Consider the following 20,955-nt stretch of genomic DNA (forward strand, 5'->3'; position numbering starts at 1 on the left):
AGATGGCAGCACATCAGCCTCTCACCGCTGGATACTGTGGTTCAAATCCTGGTCATTCCATGTGAGATTTGTGTGGACAAAGCGGAGGCAGGACAGGTTTTTCTCTGGGTACTCCGGTTTTCGCTATCATCTTTCATTCCAGCAACACTCTCCATTCTCATTTCATAGCATCTATCAGTCATTCATAAATCACTTTGTGAGTGGAAACCCCATCGTACTAATAGCCTACATATGATTCATTCATTACGGCCCCGACCCGGTCAGTACTGGAAAACAGGTTGTAGGTTTTCATTCATTTACCCGTAACTAATAAAATATGGCTGATATTGTTGATTGTATATTTTGTGTGTGCGTGCGTGCGTGTGTGTGTGTGAGAGAGAGAGAGAGAGAGATTGTCAATTGTAGCATCATATGGTAAATAAATAAATAATGGCTGATATTGAATTTATTCGGCTTTTAGCTGTTTGTACTAGAGATAAATCTGCTTAATAATCAATATCTATATATATAAAATAACTTGTCCTGACTGACTGACTGATTCATCATCGCCGAGCCAAAACTACTGGACATAAAGAAATTAAATTTTGGGGATACATTCATATTAACATGTAGGTGCTCGCTAAGAGAGGATTTTTGGATATTCCGTCGCTAAGGGGGTGAAAAGGGGGTTGAAATTTAAAAACGAGTGTATCTATATCTCAAAACTTTAAAAGTTTACAGATGTAAAAATTGGTATTTAGGATCTTCTTTAAAAATGAGGAAACACGTATTTTTTTGTTTTCAGAAAATCCCAATAGGAGGGGTGAAAAACGGTGAAAAAGGGGTTGAATGCCTTTAATCAGGATACCGGTACTTATATCTCAGAAACTGAAGATATTAAGGACCTGAAAATTGGTACACTTGATATCTTTTTAAAATAATGAAACACGTATTTTTTTGTTTTTGGAAAATCCAATTAATGGGAGGGGGAAAAGAGGGATGAATTATTAAAATGAGTGTATCAATATCTCAAAACTTTGAAAGTTTACAGATGTAAAAATTGGTATTTAGAATTTTCATTATAAATAAAGAAACACGTATTTTTTTGTTTTCGGAAAATCCCAATAGGAGGGGTGAAAAGGGGTGAAAAAAGGGTTGAATGCCTTTAATGACGATACTTATATCTCAGAAACTGAAAATATTACAGACCTGAAAATTGGTGTTTGGGATCTCCTTTAAAAATAAAGAAACATGTATTCTTTTGTTTTTGGAAAATCCAATTAATGGGTGGGTGAAAGGGGGGTGAATTTTTAAAATGAGTGTATCTATATCTCAAAAATTTTAAAGTTTAGAGATGTAAAAATTAGTATTTAGAATCTCCTTTAAAAATAAAGAAACACGTAATTTTTGTTTTCAGAAAATCCCAATAGGAAGGGTGGAAAACGGGTTGAATGCCTTTAATGAGACTACTTAAATTTCAGAACCTGAAGATATTGCAGACCTAAAAATTGGTATTTGGGATCTACTTTAAAGATAAAGAAACAGGTATTTTTTTGTTTTTGGAAAATCCAAATAATGGGGGGGGGGGGGTGAAAAGGGGGGTTAATTTTTTAAAATGTGTGTGTCTACATCTTAAAACTTTAAAAGTTTACAGATGTAAAAATTGGTATTTAGAATCTCCTTTAAAAATAAATAAACATGTATTTTTTGTTTTCGGAAAATCCTAATAGGAGGGGTGAAAAGGGGTTGAATGCCTTTAATGAGGATACTTATATCTCAGAAACTGAAGATATTACAAACCTGAAAAAAGGTATTTGGGATCTCCTTTAAAAATAAAGAAACATGTACTTTTTGTTTTTGGAAAATCCAAATAGTGGAGGGTTGAAAGGGGGGTGAATTTTTAAAATGAGTGTATCTATATCTCAAAACTTTCAAGTTTACAGATGTCAAAATTGGTATTTAGAATCTGCTTTCAAAATAAAGAAACACACATTTTTTTTGGAAAATCCCAATAGGAGGGGTGAAAAGGGGTGAAAAATAGTTTAATGCCTTTAATAAGGATCCTTATTTCTCAGAAACTGAAGATGTTACAGACCTGAAAATCGGTATTTGGGATCTCTTTTATACATAAAGAAACATATATTTTTTGTTTAAAAAATCCAAATATTTGGGGGGTGAAGGGGAGTGTATTTTAAAAATGAGTGTATCTATATCTCAAAACTTCGAAAGTTTGCAGATGTTAAAATTGATATTTAGAATCTCCTTTAAAAATAAAAGAACACGTATTTTTTTGTTTTTGGAAAAACCCAATAGGAGGGGTGAAAAGTGTGAATAAGGGGTTGAATGTCTTTAATGAGGATACTTATATCTCAGAAACTGAAGATATTACAGACCAGACAGTTAGTATGTGGAATCTCCTCTGAAAATACAGAAACATTTATTTTTTTGTTATTGGAAAATCAAATTAATGGGGGTTAAACAGGTGTGACAAATTGGGGTGAATTTTTAGAAAGACTATATCTACAGTATATCTCAGAAACGTAAAATGTTGCAGACTTAAAAATTGGTATTTGGAATCTCCTGTTAAAGTAAAGAAACTGGTATTCTCGAAAAATCCAATGAAGGTTGTGGGGGGGGGTGATAAATTGAAAAATTTATTGAATTAATTGTGTGAGGATACTTACATCTAATAAAAACTAAAATTGTTACAGACGTGAAAATTGGTATTTAGATCTTCTTTAAAAATAAAACGACGCATTTTGGGGAGGGGGCAGAGAATCATTTTTGGAGGCGAGTGTGAAAAGGAGTTGAATTCGTTTCATGAGGACACATATCTCAAAAACTGAAGATAATCGGTATTTAGAAGATCCTTTTCTATTAAAGAAACAAGTATTTTTTGCCGGAAAATTCACTTAAGGGGGGCGGGGAGTGTGAAAGTAAGTGAAAAATGTGCATTATTTTTATGGGAATACTTATATCTCAAAACTGAAGGTAACACACGTGAACATTGGTATTTGGAATCTCCTTTAAACATAAAGGAACACGGTTTTTTTTTGGGGGGGGGGGGAGGTTAATCAACTTAACCGCGGTGGGGTGAAAACGGAGGTGAGACCAATTGAGTTTACTGTTCCTAATGTACTTATAAGGAGCCTCCGTGGCTCAGGCGGCAGTGCGCTGGCTTCTCACCACTAGGTTTCGTGATTCAAATCCCGGTCACTCCACGTGAGATTTGTGCTGGACAAAGCGGAGGCGGGACAGGTTTTTCTCCGGGTACTCCGGTTTTCCCCGTCATCATTCATTCCAGCAACGCTCTCCAATATCATTTCATTTCATTTGTCATTCATTTAATCATTGCCCCAGTGGAGTGCGACAGGCTTCGGCAGGGTTTATTCATTCCATTCCTGACCCGGTTGAATGACTGGAAACAGGCTGTGGATTTTCAATGTACCGGTCATTTTTAATCTCTCCTGGATTCGTTTTCAAGAGCCATCTTTTCCTTTGGAGAACCTTCTTAGATTACAGTAGATTCTTCTGGCATATAAACAAAAAATTAAACATATTTGAAATAAACGATAGATATATGATTGACCGTGCAATTGTTCACCTCTGTAATAAGGTCAATAATGCACGGAAGTACTGTATGCCATTCGTATCGCCAGAAGTCCTGCGCACTTGCCTGCGGGCGACAATGGTGCTGGTCATACTGTCATCAATGACAACGGTAGCAGATGTAATTTACCACCAAGTAGAGGTTCAGTACCACCAAGGCACCCAAGACGACACCACGCCGGATCTCCACAAGGATTTGATCCACATTAAAAATGCTTATAGGAAAAGATGGCAAAGATTTAGGGACCCAACTGACCGGGTGGAATACCTGGACCTATCCCGGGAACTACGAAATCGATTGCTGGAGAGAAGATTGAAAAATGAGAGGAACGTTGCCGTAATCTCTCAGAAAACGAGTCAGATCGCGAATTTTGGCGAATTCTCTCAGAAAACGAGTCAGATCGCGAATATCGGTGGGTTATATATAAAACGATAAGCATTCAATTATAAATTTCAGTACAATACTGTAGCAAAGCACGGGTATCTTGCTAGTATATATATAAAATAACTTGTCCTGACTGACTGACTGACTGACTGATTCATCATTGCCAAGCCAAAACTACTGTACATAAAGACATGAAATTTTGGGTCTACATTCATATTAAGGTTTAGGTGCTCGGTAAGACAGGATTTTTGGATATTCCTTCTCTAAGGGGGTGAAAATGGGGGTGAAATTTTAAAATAAGTGTATCTATATCTCAAAATTTTAAAAGTTTACAGATGTAAAAATTGGTATTTGGAATCTCCTTTAAAAATAAGGAAACACGTATTTTTTTGTTTTGGGAAAATCCAAATAGGAAGGGTGAGAAAGGCTGAAAAAGGGGTTGAATGCCTTTTATGAGGATTCTTATATCTCAGAAACTGAAGATATTACAGATATGAAAATTGGTATTTGGGATCTCCTTTAAAAATAAAGAAACGTGTATTTTTGTTTTTGGAAAATCCAATTAATGGGGGTTAAACAGGAGTGACAAATAGGGGTGAATTTTTAGAAAGACTATATCTACAGCACATCTCAGAAACGTAAAATGTTACAGACATAAAAATTGGTATTTGGAATCTCCTGTAAAAGTAAAGAAACATAGGTGATTTGTTTTTGGAAACTCCACTTAAGGAGAACTAAAATGCGGGTGAAATTTTAAAATGAGCATTTCTACCGTATATCTCAAAAACATAACTTGTTACCGAAGTGAAAAATAGTATTTTTTTTAATCTCTATTAAAATAAAGAAACATGTATTTTTTGTTTTCTGAAAAACTACAAGGGTAGAGGGGTAAAAGTGACTAAAAATAGGGTTGAATTCTTTTAATTAGGATACTGATATCTCAAAAGCTGAAGATGATACACATGTGAAATTTGGTATTTGGAATCTCCTTTAAAAATAAAGAAAGACGTATTTTTTGTTTTTGGAAATCCACCTAAAGTGTGGGGGTTGGGGGGAATGAAAAATTAGTTGAATTTTTTGTATGAAGATATTATTACCTCAAAAACAAAAGATTTTGCAGATGTGGAAATTGGTATTTGGAATCTGCTTTAAAATTAAAGAAACGCGTATTCTCGGAAAGTCTAATAAAGGGGTGGGGGGAAGGTGAAACAATTGAAAAATTAATCGAATTAATTGTATGAGGATATTTACATCTAAAAACTAAAGTTGTTACAGACATGAAAATTGGTTTTGGATCTCCTTTAGAAACAAAGAAAAAAAGCGTTTTTGGGGGGAAATAATTTTGGGGGCGGGGGTGAAAAGGAGTTGAATTCCTTTTATGTGGACACATATCTCAAAAACTAAAGATGTTAGAGTCATGATAATTGGTATTTAGAAGATCCTTTACTATTAAAGAAACTAGTATATTTTGCCACAAAATACATTTAACGGGGGGGGGGGGGGCGGAGTGTGGAAGGAAGTGAAAAAAGTGAGTTCTTTTTATGGGGATACTTATATCTCAGAACTGAAGGTAACAGACATGAACATTTGTATTTGGAATCTCCTTAATACATAAAGAAACACGCTTTCTTTTTCGGGCGGTGGGGTGAAAAATGCGTTGGGAACAATTGATTTTACTGTTCATAATGTACTTATTCTGATCATGAACTGATCATTTTTAATCTTTCCTGGGTTCGTTTTCAAGAGCCATCTTTTCCTTTGGAGAACATAAAGTTAGATTACAGTAGATTCTCCTGGCATATAAATAAAAATTTAAACACATTTGAAATAAACGATAGGAATGATATTGACCGTGCAATTGTTCACCTCTATGATAAGGTCAATAATGCACGGAAGTATATCATTTGTGTCGCCAGAAATCTCGCGCACTTTCTTACACGCTGCAATGGTGCTGGTCACATTTTCAGCAATGACAGTGGTAGCAGATGTAATTTACCGTCAAGCAGCGGTCTTGCATCTTGCTGTGGGGTCCAGAACAACAACAACAACAACAATAATATTTATAATAATAATGTTCTAGACCGTCGTCCAAATGTGCGTACCGCGCTAGAAACAGGTCCTGGCCGGGTAATAACTTCGATTACAGTCCGGCCGCGGTTTCAGTACCACCAAGGCACCCAAGACGACACCACACCAGATATCCTCAGGGATTTGAACCATATTAAAAATTCTTATAGGAAAAGATAGCAAATGACCGAGTGGAATACCTGGAATTAGCCCGGGAAGTACGAAATCGATTGCTGGACAGAAAGATTGAAAAATGGATGGAACTTTGCCGTAATCTCTCAGAAAATGAGTCACATTGCAAATTTTGGCGGATCCTTTCAGAAAACGAGTCACATCGCGAATTTCGGCGGATTATATATAAAACGTTAAGCATTCAATTATAAATTTCATTATAATACCATGGCGAAGCACGGATATCTTGCTAATTAGTACATAAAATCAATATCACTGTCATCAATATCTGACCCTGAGTTCACTTTGCAGGTTTTGGGTTTTCTACCATATCTTTTCAAGAACTATATGAAGCAAATCTTATACTGCACTGCTGATCAATGCACACAGTACATTTGTTTCATAGTAGCAAGGATGAAAATCAGAGAACGTGCACTGTGCAGGCTTCATTCTCCACAATAAATGACACAGCCCATACAACCTTCGTCCTCATTATATTAAAAAACTTAGGTAACGGACTAGTTCACCAGATAGTACCATGCTTACTCACATATCAGCCCCATCCCTAATTTTTGACCGAATATTCGGTTCTGTACTATCTCGGATGACCATCGCCAGCAAGTATGGCAGCAACCTAGGGAGAGGTCCCATTCTTCCAATGTTTTGGAGAGAGGTGCAGAGGTGTTACTCCTGGCATCATGGTGTGTGGGAAGCCATTGGGTATGACTTCATGTCCCAGCTTGCAGTGATTGAGGGAACTCTGATGGCACAACAGTACATCACGGACATCATGCGTTCTCGCGTGTTACCTCTCATGCAGCAATATCGTGGTGCCACTTCTCAACAGGACAATGCTCATCCACACACGGCACGTGTCTCTAGTCTCTATCAACAGTCAGCATGAAGTAGAGGTACTCCCGTGGCCAGCAAGATCCCCAGATCTGTCCCCGATAGAACATGTGTGGGACCAGCTCCAACTCCGTCACAGTGCCAGTATCCAGAATATCAAGGACCAGTTACAACAGTTATGGGCTGGCTTGCCTCAGGAGAGGATACAACAGCTTTATGACACTCCCACCCAGCTATGCATCCAGGCCAGAGGGGGTGGAGCATCAGACTGATAATTGGGCTCACACTTCCAAGTTCTTTGTAAATTTGACTTGATTTTGTAATCATTGAAAGAACATTACATACCCTCTTAATACCTGAAGTATAGCTGCCTCTGTGGATCAGCGGTAGAGTGTCGGCCTCCGGATCCTAAGATAGCGGGTTCAAACCCGGCGGAGGTAGTCAGATTTTTGAAGGGCGGAATGAAGTCCATTCGACACTCCATGTTGTACGTTGTCAGCATGTAAAAGATCTCTGGTGACACATTTGCTGTTTACCCGACAAAATTAATTAAATCTCAGCCGTAGACACCCAGGAGAGTTTCAGTTTACTCGGTCTGCCATCTATCGGGCCTAGAGTAAAACAGAACGTTGAAATTGACAAGCAGACAGCCAGATGGCATCAAATTCAAATGTCTGCACATGGTAGCTGAGGTCGTACGATTATTATTATGATTATTATTATTATTATTATTATTATTATTATTATTATTATTATTATTATTATTATTATTATTATTATTATTATTATTATTATCTGAAGTATCATTTGGTTTCATTCTCCCCTTCTGAGTGAGTGCTTCAGTTCTTTTGTCAGGCAGTGTATTTGAAGCTGACAATAGTATGAAAATGTGGGGATTTTCCTTATCCTTTTGCATGTTCATGTTTGCCCTTGTCTCCTCTTTCTATTGCTCCCTCTTCCCACACTGACCATCATTGTGTTTATCCTATTGTGTGTCCCTTTCCATGTTCCTTTAAATTGTGAAAGAAAGTAATTTTGCCTGCCTTACATTCAAGACCTTCACGATAACACCTTTAATTGGATTACAACCTGAGAAATAGAATTTATTTATTCCTTCTTATCCTATTTAAAGTTAAGAACTTCATTTTGGTCCTATTGAATCTAGATTTACACTATAAATTGAGGATAATTATGTCCACCTTGTCAATACAAATACAATGTGACGTCATTAATATGTCACGAATTTATTACCTTTCAAAAGATTGGGACCGGTTTCGGCATTATTTGTATGCCATCATCAGCCATAGGAAACTTTGTGACAAGGCTTAAGTACAATATTAATATAACATACAACATAAATATTATATAAAAATTGACCATATTCTTACATAACTATTAAAAATTTTTAGTGTAGTCCTTAAAACTTAAGATTAAAATTGGTAGCATATTATATGCAACATATTATGACTTATTACTTCTATACAATTTTTGACTAAAGTTAAAGCTTTGTCAGGTTCTTTAAATATTACAAAATGCTGATTTAGCATCCAGTTAATTTTCAATCTTTGAAAATTCTTATCCGTCATGGTTATTTATGTCATTTTAGTCCCATGAGAGACTCTCTCTTCGAAACTGAATTCTTCCAGTTTTATTTTGCTACAAAGCAATTTGGAACATTTCACCTTTATTATTAAATCCAAATTAGATTGGAGCGCTCAATTAATACACTGAGAACCAGTCACATTCTAAAAAGGCTACAGACCAGCGTGAGAATTTCCAACGGGGCCAGCGGAGAGTAAGTTGTCACCTAACTTCCACATTTCTGTTTAGGTTCTTTCTCTTTAATCTTTAATCTAATTCTTATATTTTCTTTGCCTTTAGACCTCACACATTGTATGTATTACATGCAGTTGTCATTAGCAAGATCTCAGTATTTAAAAGGTTCAATGGTTCCCTCGTGAAGTTCACCACAACATAAAATAAGAATGATCCACGCTACAGGTGGATAACTACCAGACCCCCTCGAGCGGCTAATGTGACCAGTCAACGCTCCAACATAAGAGACTTCAGTTCACACACATTGCGTCTTATTTTCCCTGTATTTGATTTTGAACTCCCAGTAAAAATTAAGACACCTGTTTTCAGCTTTTACCATTATTTTAAATGAACTGGATATTGGCCTCTACCTATAAGCAGCTTCAGGCGTGATCAATCCTGTTTGAAGTGTTACTGCTTCATGTCAACTACAATATGTGATTTCTCGTATCCAACTCACATGTCTATGCAAGAATGAGATTTAATTAGTTAACAATTTTAATTACCTTCTTCATTCCAAAGAATATACTGTAATAACCATTTTTTTAAATGTATGACCATTCTTATTAACTGACTGGTAGCAATGAATTTAATTACTTCACTACCAGCTCTATGTTGTACTTTATGTTTTTAACCTCTAAACACAATTGTGTGCTTTTCTCCAAGCTGTGATGAACATTCTTGTATGTTTTCACTCTAGTTTTATGTATGAACATTCTTATTAACTGACTGGTAGCAATGATTTTAATTATTTCACTACCAGCTCTGTATTGTACTTTATGTTTTTAACCTCTGTCAACATGATTGTGTGTTTTTCTCTTAGCCATGATGAACATTCCTATATGTTTTCACACTAGTTTTAAGCCTATTTGATTTTCTATAATGTAAATGTCGAATCTTAGGGTACCATATATCTTAAGGGAATTGCACAGGGTAGTATAATCGGTCCGTTACTTTTCTTAATATACGCAAATGATTTAGGGAACAATATAACATCGAAAATAAGACTGTATGCAGATGACATAATTATTTATAGGGAAATAAATAACATTGAGGATTGCTCAGAATTACAAAGGGACCTTGAGAGTATCCAAGAATGGGTTGAAGAAAATAATATGAAGATTAATGGAGACAAATCAACTGTTACAACATTTACAAACAGGAGCTTTAAAACTGAATTTTAATATACTTTGGATGAGGTAGTTATCCCTAAAGATGGCAAGTGCAAATATTTAGTTGTGAGATTTGAAAGTAATTTGCACTGGAAGGGTCATGTAGATGACATTGTTGGTAAAGCATACAGATCGTTACATGTCATAATGAGGCTACTTAAAGGATGCAACAAAGAATTAAAAGAAAAAAGTTACTTAAGTATGGTTCGTCCATTATTGGAATATGCAAACAGTGTTTGGGATCCTCACCAAGAATACCTAATAAAATAACTAGATGGTGTGCAGAGGAAAGCAGCAAGGTTTGTAACAGGAGATTTGAGGAGAAAGAGTTGTGTATCAAAAATGTTAAAGGAACTTGGTTGGGAAACTTTAAAAGAGAAGGGAGAAAACTAGACTTATAAGATTATATAGAGCCTATACAGGAGAAGAAGCATGGAGAGATATCCGTGAGAGGCTTCAGTTGGAAAATAATTATATTGGTAGAACTGACCACAAGTACAAAATTAGAAGGAATTTTAGCAGAAGCGATTGGGGTAAATTTTCATTCATTGGGAAGGGCGTGAAGGAGTGGAACAGTTTACCAGGGGTAGTGTTTGATCCTTTTCAAAAATCTGTACAGATATTCAAGAAGAGAATAAACAACAACAGAGAAAATAAATGAAATGTTAGAGGGCATTCGATCAGTGCAGGCTATTGTAAATAAAAAATGTGTCTGATTAAATTAATTCCATCCCCTGGTCTATGGAGTTTGGACAGCCAAAGTAGGGGACTGCCTGTAGGGGTGAAGTACAGTGGGGACTTCGAGGGCCCTGGGACCGCTACGGTAGCTGTGAAGGCCCTTCAGGAACTCTGAAAAGTGGTGGCAAAAGGGGCTCTGGTTAAGACGCAGCAGGTCGTTATGTTACTTAGGTTCCAGAATGGGTAAAAAAAAAAAAAAAATAATAATAATAAATAAGTACATAAATGCAATGTAAATTTTAATCTTATACCAGTTATATACTATTATTAGAAGTAATTTCACATACTGTATATGAGTTGACTATGTTTGTAAGATATTATAAGTAGAATTTTGTGAACAATATAAATTTATTAAGGATGATGTGTGTGTTTAATAGAACAAATTATTAGCATAAATTGTATAATATTGTATTCTAGGAAAATTTTCTTCGTCTCTTGTTAATTTAAAATTTAGTGCTTGACAATAATGTATTTTAGTGTACCATTTGCCACCGAGGTAGACACCTCATTTGCAAATAAAGAGATTTTGATTTGATTTGACACTAGGTTCGGAGCGCTGACCTAACTTTAGGCTAAGATTTATTTCGGCTGATGATGCTTACGACAGTTAAGCAAAACATGTCCCTACTTACAACACCTGTTGTAATGTTTATATCCTAAATATAAGGAAAGATAAGTATTGGAAAGGTGGTATAAATTATTATTCTTAATATTCATAATACTAATGTCATTCCACGCCATCTCTCCACTGACAGCTCAGAAGGTTCCCTATGGGAATCAACATCTTGATCACATTCCACTTAGTCGAGCAGCTTGCCTCCTTTCTCCCAAGTCTTTCCAGCCCAAACTTTGCAAAATTTTTGTAACGCTAATTTTTTGTCGGAAATGGTCCAGAACGAATTTAGCTGCTTTTCTTTGGATTTTTTTCCAGTTCTTGAATATATATATATATAAAATAAGAGTTTTGTCTGTTCATTGCTCAGAATTTGAAAAGAATGGTATTTCTGTATCAGTCATGTCCACAGTAACAAGAAAATGCACTTTTAACTTTTCTGTAATTTCTGTATGTATGTATGTATGTATGTATGTATGTATGTATGTATGTATGTATGTATGTATGTATGTATGTAAACGCATCACTAAAAAATGGGTAAAGAGAACTTAATGAAAATCAGTATGCAAAGTCGGGGAATGAGTCGCTACAATCTAGGCCACAAATAATTTTATTCACGCTGATTGAAATGGTAGTTTAAGGGAATGCCTAAAATTTAATTTTCATATATTTATGTTATTAGTGCTCCTATCTCATTGAAAATTGGTATGCGAAGTTGGAGAATGAGCTGCTAAAATCTAGGCTGTAAATAATTTAATTCACGCTGAGTGAAATGGTAGTTTAGTGGAAGCCATAAAATTTAAATCTCAAATATTTATATTGTTAGTGGTCGTATCGATAAATACTACATAACCAAAGTTATATAGAATTAAATTTCCGACCATTTATGTCTTATACATTTTTACCGTACCAGCTATGATAACACAGATATTCATGAATTTGTATTTTTGTTGGTAAGTCCGTATCAACGCCGTGCCACGAGGAAATGGGTTAACAGAATTTAATAAAATTCGGTATATAGAGTCAGGGAATAAGAAACTACAGCCTAAGCTATAAACAATTTCATTAACCCTGGATGAAATTGTAGTTTAGGGGAAGGGCCTAAAATGTAATTTTTAAATACCTATGTTATTGGTCCTATCAAAAAGTACTACATAACAAAAGTTATAGAGGATACAATTTCCGGTCATTTATGTATTATTCAGTTTTAACGTACCGACTATGATAAGAGTGGTATTTCAGAGTCGGAAGGAAACTAAATGTGAAGACCTACAATATCGAAAGCGCATAACATTGATCAACAATAACATTACATTGACCATTGTTTGTTGTGATGTTCTTTGTCTCATATGCTGCCTCTCAACTCCGATAGATGGGATTACTGCTGCGTACCGAGTATAATAGCCTGACTGAATATTGGCAGGAAATAGCGGGGGGAATTAGAAAACTTTCTTCTTTAGTGTGCCATTCCTCTGGTTCATACATTTTCTGATACAGTTGGTACGTAATACACTGGTTCATCATAGTATTCCAGCTATTCGATCCCTACTCTGACGTGCTGTTTTGAATGATCAGTGGGCATACTTAAGGCAGATGCTCACTTAGTAGAGTAGTAGTAGTAATAATGCCTGGTCTAGAATAACAATTAAGGCTATTCCAAATTATAGCACCACAATTCACTAAATAACTCAAAATTCAACCCTGAAAAGAGCTGTTTCTTAAGAAAAGCTTCTTCCTCTTCATTTTTATTAAATTCTACATTCATTTTATTCCAAATTAGCAGTGAAGAGGGAGATTCTCCTCTGGCTTGGAGGAAAAATTTGCCTCAAAATCAGATTTTTCCGCCGCCAGTGTAGTGAATTGAGATTTTCCAACTCATCAGATACTCCTAGGAAACAGATTAGTAAAAAGGCATCGTTTTGGCCCTAGGAGTCACCACTGTTCGACCCCCTCCCCGCCGAAAAGGGACAAAGAGTGTTCACGGCTCACGGCAGTCTGCGGCTTGGTCATTCCAGCTCTGGAACTTTGGGCTGTTAGATCGGCAGCTTAGTCCTGTTCGTTAAAGGTGAGAAAATGTGTGGTTTTTCATTCGTTTGAGTATTTCATATGAAAGCATTGCTTTTAATCGCGCCATTCCTACTGACGTCATTGTAATGACTTATGTTCATTTCAGTTGGGAAAACCACTAAGACAGTAAGAGGATGTAAAAAGGCAGGTGGAGAGTGAGTGTCTACCATTAAAATGAAAGCTCCCCAACCTGATTGTGACTGATGGTATGCAAGCGTGTCTACCATTACAGTGAAAATTCCCGAACTCAGTCTTCATATGAGTAAAGATGTTTGGTGACTTCCCCGTCGCGTTTCTAGGGCAATGTTAAGAGCTGTGCAATTTCATACATACTTGCTCACAACGTGTACACCACCTAACCTAGAAATCTGTATAGAATGTAGAATTCCGTTGCGAAGCACAGGTACATCAGCTAGTTATATAATATAATGAAGATCTCACGAGGAGAAGAGTAACATAGGATGAAGTGGAGAGGAAATAACTATACCAGGACAGAATTCAGTGGAGGCATATCGTTCACAAAGTTCCTACCCGGCTTGCTGGAAGGAAATCCTGATGATGATGATGATTATATAATATATAAAATAATAAAATAAAATAAAAATACATAAAAAGAGTAGGACTAATACATAGTAAATACATTTATGTGTTCTCTCAGACTTATTTATTTTGTTTTCCTAATATTAATGATGTACTCCTTCCTAGATACTGCTGATGAAAGGTGAAATTCAACCTCTTGAGCTTGACTTTCTTCTCCGTTTCCCCATTGTGCCTCATGTTGTGAGCCCAGTGGATTTTCTGTCAAATACGAGTTGGGGTGGTATAAGAAGTCTGTCTATGAAGGATGAATACAGGTATGTTATTAGTAATGTGGCAAACCATTATTTGTTGGTGATCAACATATACTGTAATTTGTTTTATTTTTTCTTTTCTTAGAAATTTAGATCGAGATATTGAGACATCTTCCAAACGCTGGAAGAAATTTGTTGAATCAGATTGCCCAGAAAAGGAAAAGTTTCCACAAGAATGGAAGAACAAGACAGCATTACAGCGCTTAAGTATGATGAGAGCTCTTCGGCCAGACAGGATGACTTATGCTGTGGCGTAAGATTCTTAACCCTTAGCAACTGAATAAGTTTACCTTATTGTAATTATTTTTGTGGGAAAGTGTAGGTGTATACACATCCTTAAAAAATGTCTATATTTATTTGTATCTGAAATAAAATACTTTTACATAATTACACAAATATAGACTGCCTGGTGGCCATGGTGTTAAAGTATTAAGTCTGCCTGTGGTTAGCCAGTTTGAGTCGGTGGAAAACTTATCACCATCAGAATGTTGGCTGACAGGGTAGAAGAGGTGGTCATGTACAGTTTGTGATGGGTTACCACACCCGCCTTTTCTGCTGTACCTAAGCTTCACCTTCTCTGCCTAACATTTATGTCACTTTTTAAATTTATTATTTATTTATCGTATGGCATTTTGTACTGAGTGTGTCCGAGGACACTTTCAGCTTTGCCTGGTTCAGGTATTTCTATTTAACACCCATTCGTGACTCGTGCATGTGGGTGTGAGATGATAATGAGGTAGGGAGAGGGTGAAACCTGCTGTCAGCACATATCATACTCCTATAGAATAACACCAAGGGGTTTGCTAAAGGCTTAACGTCCTCATCCAATGCATGAATCACCTTCAACAGCGTCACATGCCTTCAGTCCATGTGAACACTGCCTGATAGAAGAGCAACCGACAGGCAAGGTTTGTAGAAGTTTATTGTTCTACAGGGGCTAACTCACAAGTAAGTACTGACAGGTGATTGCAAGACAAATCTTTATTTTAAAACTTCTTATGCAGATGCTTGGGTTTTTTCAAAAATTCATTACTTCTAACAGGATAAATATAGAACTATGATATTTCATATCAATAAAACTTAAAATCTGCTCTTTTTGAATAAATGGAGGAATCAGAAGGAATATTAACAACAGTTCCATAAATAAATGAAGTATGTAATAATAATTTATTGTTACAAAAAATATTTGTACATCATCAACGGCAGTGGCAGCTGCTACCCATTTCCAGATATACAAATTTTCCTGCTTAAAATTCACTAGCACTCCGTGCTGTTTGTGCTTGTACTTTTCTTGACTGTGCAGGCATGAAACATGTGTCTGCACAGATTGCACTCGATGGATGTGGGGGGACAAGGCTACATCTGGTGGAGTATCTTACAAAATTGTACAAAATTATGTTGGTATCCTCCTAGTCAATACTATAACATTTTATGTCCAATTAAGACTAAACTGGTGGAGTATGCGTACCTATCGTTTCAGATATGAAAACTGTTCAGAGACTCTCCAGATTGATAAAACCCGACAACAACAGAGTTTCTAATGGAAAGAACCATAGAAAGCATCCGATGCAGGTCAGACTTTGGCCATATGACCAAATTACCCACTCCATCTCACTCAGCATTAGGCTGAATCATGTTAATCCATTCTTTAGTTCAAACCTTCCTAACAAAACCTAATAACTTATGAAAGGAATTCCCCTGTAAGTAGGAGCATGGAATATGTCCTCAGTATCCCTAGCTTGCTATAACAAATGACTAAAGCCAGGATGAGTGGCTCAGACAGTTGAGGCACTGACCTTCTGACCCCCTACTAGGCAGGTTTAATCCTGGCTCAGTCTTGATGATGATGATGATGGTGATGATGATGATGATACTTCTGTTTAAAGGGGCCTAACATCTGAGGTCATCAGCCCCTAATGGCTCAGTCTGGTGGTATTTTAAGGTGGTTTCCCATTTTCACACCAGGCAAATGCTGGGGCTGTACTTTTATTAAGGCCACCGCCGCTCTCTTTCCCACTCCTAGGCCTTTCCCGTCCCATCGTCGCCATAAGACCTATCTGTGTCAGTGCGACGTAAAGCAACTATCAAAAAAAATGGCAAGTAAAAGAACTCCTGTGGGACTAAATTCCAGCACCTCGGCATCTCCGAAACCTTAAAAAGTAGTTGGTGGGACGTAAAACAAATAACATTTTTATTATTATTCAAATTACTAAAAACTAAGCCTCCCCAGCGACTCTCAACTTGGGAGCTTGAGCTTGGCAACCATGAGGCTCTTGGCTGTGTCTGATATTCTTTGAACTTGATTGCACCAGGCTCCTCACTTTCATCTTCCTTTCCTATTTGACCTCCCATGGTTAAATCTTGTTCCCATTCAACCCCAGTGATATTAGGTATATGAGGCCTAAGGAATCTGTGACCCTTCCCATTCTTTGGCCGATTCTTCAAAGGGTCGAAACTTTTTTTTTCACTTCAGGTTAGAGTTAAGGTTGAATGATTACCTACAGTAGTTTTACTTCCACTTAATACAATAAATACCACCAACACCAAAATTGGCTAGTAAGTTTGAATGATAATATCATACTGATGTTTGTATCATAATACTTGTATTAACAGTGTTAATTTAAGTTTGTTTATTTTACTTTTGTTTAAGAATATTCAATAAAATAAATAAATAAGAATGTCTTCCCTTTGTTTTGACAGTGCATTCATTGAAGAAAATTTAGGTGCTAAGTATGTTGAAGTGCGTGCAGTGGAATTTGCCAAATCATTTGAAGAAACTAGTCCTTCTACTCCTATATTCTTCATTCTATCTCCAGGAGTTGATCCTCTAAAGGTAAGAATAATGGATTTCCTTTTGCTTAACCTCTATGATGAATTCTCCTGAAGAAGAACTCCTGTGTCTCTCTATTAGACAATCTTTCTCATCGTCCCTCAACTCTAAGGATCATAATCTCAAACGAGGGTATCATACAATCTTCTACATCTCTTGTAGTCCTCTATAGGCATGCTGCACCAATGACGTTCAACCCAGTTACTTTCTTGATAGTGTTGGATGAATGAGTGAGAATTTGCCCACTATCTCTCTTCCTGCAAACATTTCCATAGATCTAAGCTGACCTTACCATGTTCCGTAGTGTGTCCAAAGAATTGTAAAACCCTTTGTTTACACATTGATGGTAATGTGATTCAGAGGTTGAGCCTTTTTAACAACAAACTCGTTGGTGCAAAATGCTGTCCAAAGTATGTGTAACATATCTTTATCAGCACTAGAATCAATTTTTCTTCAGGTCTGTAGCCTAAAGTGCTGAAGTCTCGACTTCATAAAGGAAAGCTCATCTTCAGTGATAATGAGGTGGAGCAATCCTTCCACATAAGGGACAAATACATCATTACAGTTTGCCTGTAGGAGTTTTTCTCTTAGCCTGAAGAGTTAAGTTACCAGAATTGGAAACAACTGAACCAAAAGACGATTTCCATTTCCTTGAAGATGTCTTCGCTCGAACAACAGTCATTGTTCTTATTTTTGCTCATCTACAGTCTCATCAAGCTCTCACATTTTTTTACCAAGATAATGGACGAAGTCATTTTTGTCTCATCAGTGAAGATGAGTGCAGTACCGTATTATCTGCATAACATAGAATGGATAACTTCTTACCACCAACAGGAAATCCGCCATACCATTCCTCAAGTGCAGCTCGTGGCACCAGTGATGGTATCTTGAAATTTCCAGACAGTTCATCATTTATTCTGACCCTGGCTGAGTTAACTTCTACAAATGTCTTATCAACCAAATTTGATGCCCAACAAGACTTTCCTCATTTTCTCCAAATGAACACCGTCAAAGACCTTCCTGATTTTCAGTCAAACATTCAAACAACAAATTACTAATATTTTACTACATGAATAAAATATGTTAAGAATTTTGGTAATTGATAAGTGTGTATTTCATATTCTTGGGTATATCGCTTATCATCCGATAAGAGGTGACCTTAACCTTCATTGGATAAGTTGAGGGAAGCAAAGTTTGGAAGGAAAAAGTTGAGAAAATTTTCATGGAGATGTTCTTTAATATTGATTCTGTTTTAAATTTCTATCTTTTAACTGTGCTGTTACATCTGATGCAAATTGCCATTTCTAATTAATGGATAACATTAATTCTTCTTCTTCTTCTTCTTCTTCTTCTTCTTCCCCTTGCTGGCCTTTTCCCAATTTTTTGGGCTAGATGCCTTTCCTGAGGCCAACCTTTTCTGGAGGGATGTATCTACCATTACAGTACGTGTTTCTGTAGTGGGTGGCATTGTAATCTGTTGTATGTAAATAAAGATATATTGCTCATGGGCTGCAATAGTGGCACAGCTCAAAAAATACAAGTTTGGAGTTAATGCACTCTCCAGCATTAGTCTGCCTTCTGGTAGCAACATCAGCATATCTTGTAGTTCAACATTCCATCAGAAAATGGCAGAAATGCCACTGTTGTATTTTCTGCAACATTGGCTGCAATACTGGTGCTTCTCAGTTTGCACCTGGAGCTCGGCAGTCGTGTAGCCCATTCTTTTCATCAATAGTGACACACTAAGTTGAGCCAGTGTTGCAGAAGAATTTAATTTTTCTCTGCAGTCCGTCCAAAAGTTTAAACTCGTTCATCTCAGAACTTTTTTCTTTTTGTTTTCTTTTTCTTTTCCTTTTTGAGTTGCAGCACTTCTGTAGCCCACAAGTGAGATATTAAAATGAACACAAACAGCCAATCCCAGATGGTTAAAATCCTTGGCCAAGATGGGAATGGATACTGGGACCCTCTGAACTGAAGGCCAGTACACTGACCATTCAGCGAAGGGAGATGGACTTGTTTTGATAAACTTAGATGTATGCTTGTTTCAGGGATACTAGATTGATTCTCTTGTAGACAAGCAATTTAACACATTGGCAATGAGATGGCTCATTGTTTGATCTTGTGCTGCATACTGGCTGAGATATCTAGCGGAAGATACAGGCTTGAGTAAAATGTAATAGCAATGTTTACACTTGAGATCAGTTAATGATACTTGCTGAAGGGTCTTTCTTCTGATACGAGTATTTCTTCTTGGAACATAAGAAAAAGTTGAGCAGTTTGTGAAATACAGTAAAACCTCATTAAGACATTTCTGCAAGGGACAAGGAAAGAGAACATGTTAAGCAAGAAATTATCCAACAAGGATATGTAAATATTTGATATGATTTTTCAACAAGCATCCATTTTACATCATATTACAGATACAGTGTAAAATATAGGCTATCTACTCTTTCTAAAGTTGAGAGTATTAAAAGAAGTGAAAAAGATGAGAGAAAAAATACGATAACCTTTTCCAGTGGAGCTTATTAAAAAACAGTGTATTAAGAGGTGTATAAAACACCAGGCAACAAATATGAAAATAATTGTACAGGGGCCCATAAAATATCAGCATATTATTGCAGATCATACACTTTCTAAAACAAATGTTATCTGATGCCTTATATTTTGGAACAAGGGGTGACTAAACATTGTTTTCTGGTCACACTCTTCGTCCATGAATTATTTTGAGATTAAACTTGGCCATGTGCGAGGGAATGACTTTGACCATCTTCTTGAATGCGACAACACTTCATTCGACTCGAGCATAGGCTATAACTCGAGTCGCAACTCATGTGCCACCACTGAAATTTGCAGATGCCTGTCCACTTCCTGGTTATTAATTTCATCTTAATTAGTAGGGGATTTCACAACCTTTTTTAGTATCCATAACTGGACTACCACAAGATAAATATGCACCACACTAATCAACTTTGCACGATTTTGTTCCTGATCTGTGGATATGCTATCACACAACAAATATTTGCTACCCTTCACTGTATGATTAAACGCTGGCCAGAATGAAATAATTTCTAACTTCTGAATTGAATGCAAAATACAAGTACAAGCAAGCTTACTGGGTTATTCAGCAATATCACTGAAGACCAGCAAGTATAAGTGAACTTTCCTGGGGCTCATGGCTTGTTCGCTGAAAGTGTAATTTGCCCTGTAAAGTTCAGGAATGAAAGAAGTGAATAGAAGAGTTCAGTCTGTGTTGTGTGATAAGAGGATGCCAACAAATCTCAAAAACAAACAAATTGTTCACTCCTCACTCATACATGCATCAGAAATAGTGCCTGTGAGCATAGCACTGAAAAGGAAACTAGAGGTTGTGGAAATGAGGCCAGTAAAATGGGTTCGAGGAGTGACAAAATACAGTGGACTGGGGAATGATTTGGTGAGGTATAAGAAGCATCAGTAAGAAGTCCGTGTCTCGATTATGATGATCTGATCACATAATGAGGAGAGTTGACAGTTACATAGGAAAATGATATGACATTTATGACTGGATGAAGTGAGTAAGACAAAATCCACATCAGCAACCATGCAACTCACAGGACTTTTTTTTTTTGCTAGTGGCTTTACGTCGCACCTACACAGATAGGTCTTATGGCGACGATGGGACAGGAAGGAGCTAGGAGTGGAAAGGAAGTGACCGTGGCCTTAATTAACGTACAGCCCCAGCATTTGCCTGGTGTGAAAATGGAAAACCACAGAAAACCATCTTCAGGGCTGCCGATGGTGGGGTTCAAACACACTTTCTCCTGAATATT

General features: G+C 36.7%; 1 protein-coding gene across 1 annotated transcript in view; it reads left to right on the forward strand.

The window, feature by feature from the left end:
- Dhc93AB (Dynein heavy chain at 93AB) overlaps positions 1-20,955 on the forward strand; it is a 780,004-nt gene that overhangs the window by 689,301 nt on the left and 69,748 nt on the right. The window contains exons 69-71 of the mRNA XM_068228295.1: positions 14,171-14,319; positions 14,402-14,569; positions 17,017-17,149. Coding sequence (XP_068084396.1) covers positions 14,171-14,319; positions 14,402-14,569; positions 17,017-17,149 — 450 coding nt within the window. The remainder of the gene's footprint in view (positions 1-14,170; positions 14,320-14,401; positions 14,570-17,016; positions 17,150-20,955) is intronic.

This window comes from Anabrus simplex, chromosome 6, assembly GCF_040414725.1.
Source record: "Anabrus simplex isolate iqAnaSimp1 chromosome 6, ASM4041472v1, whole genome shotgun sequence".
In the NCBI taxonomy this organism is placed as follows: Eukaryota; Metazoa; Arthropoda; class Insecta; order Orthoptera; family Tettigoniidae; genus Anabrus; species Anabrus simplex.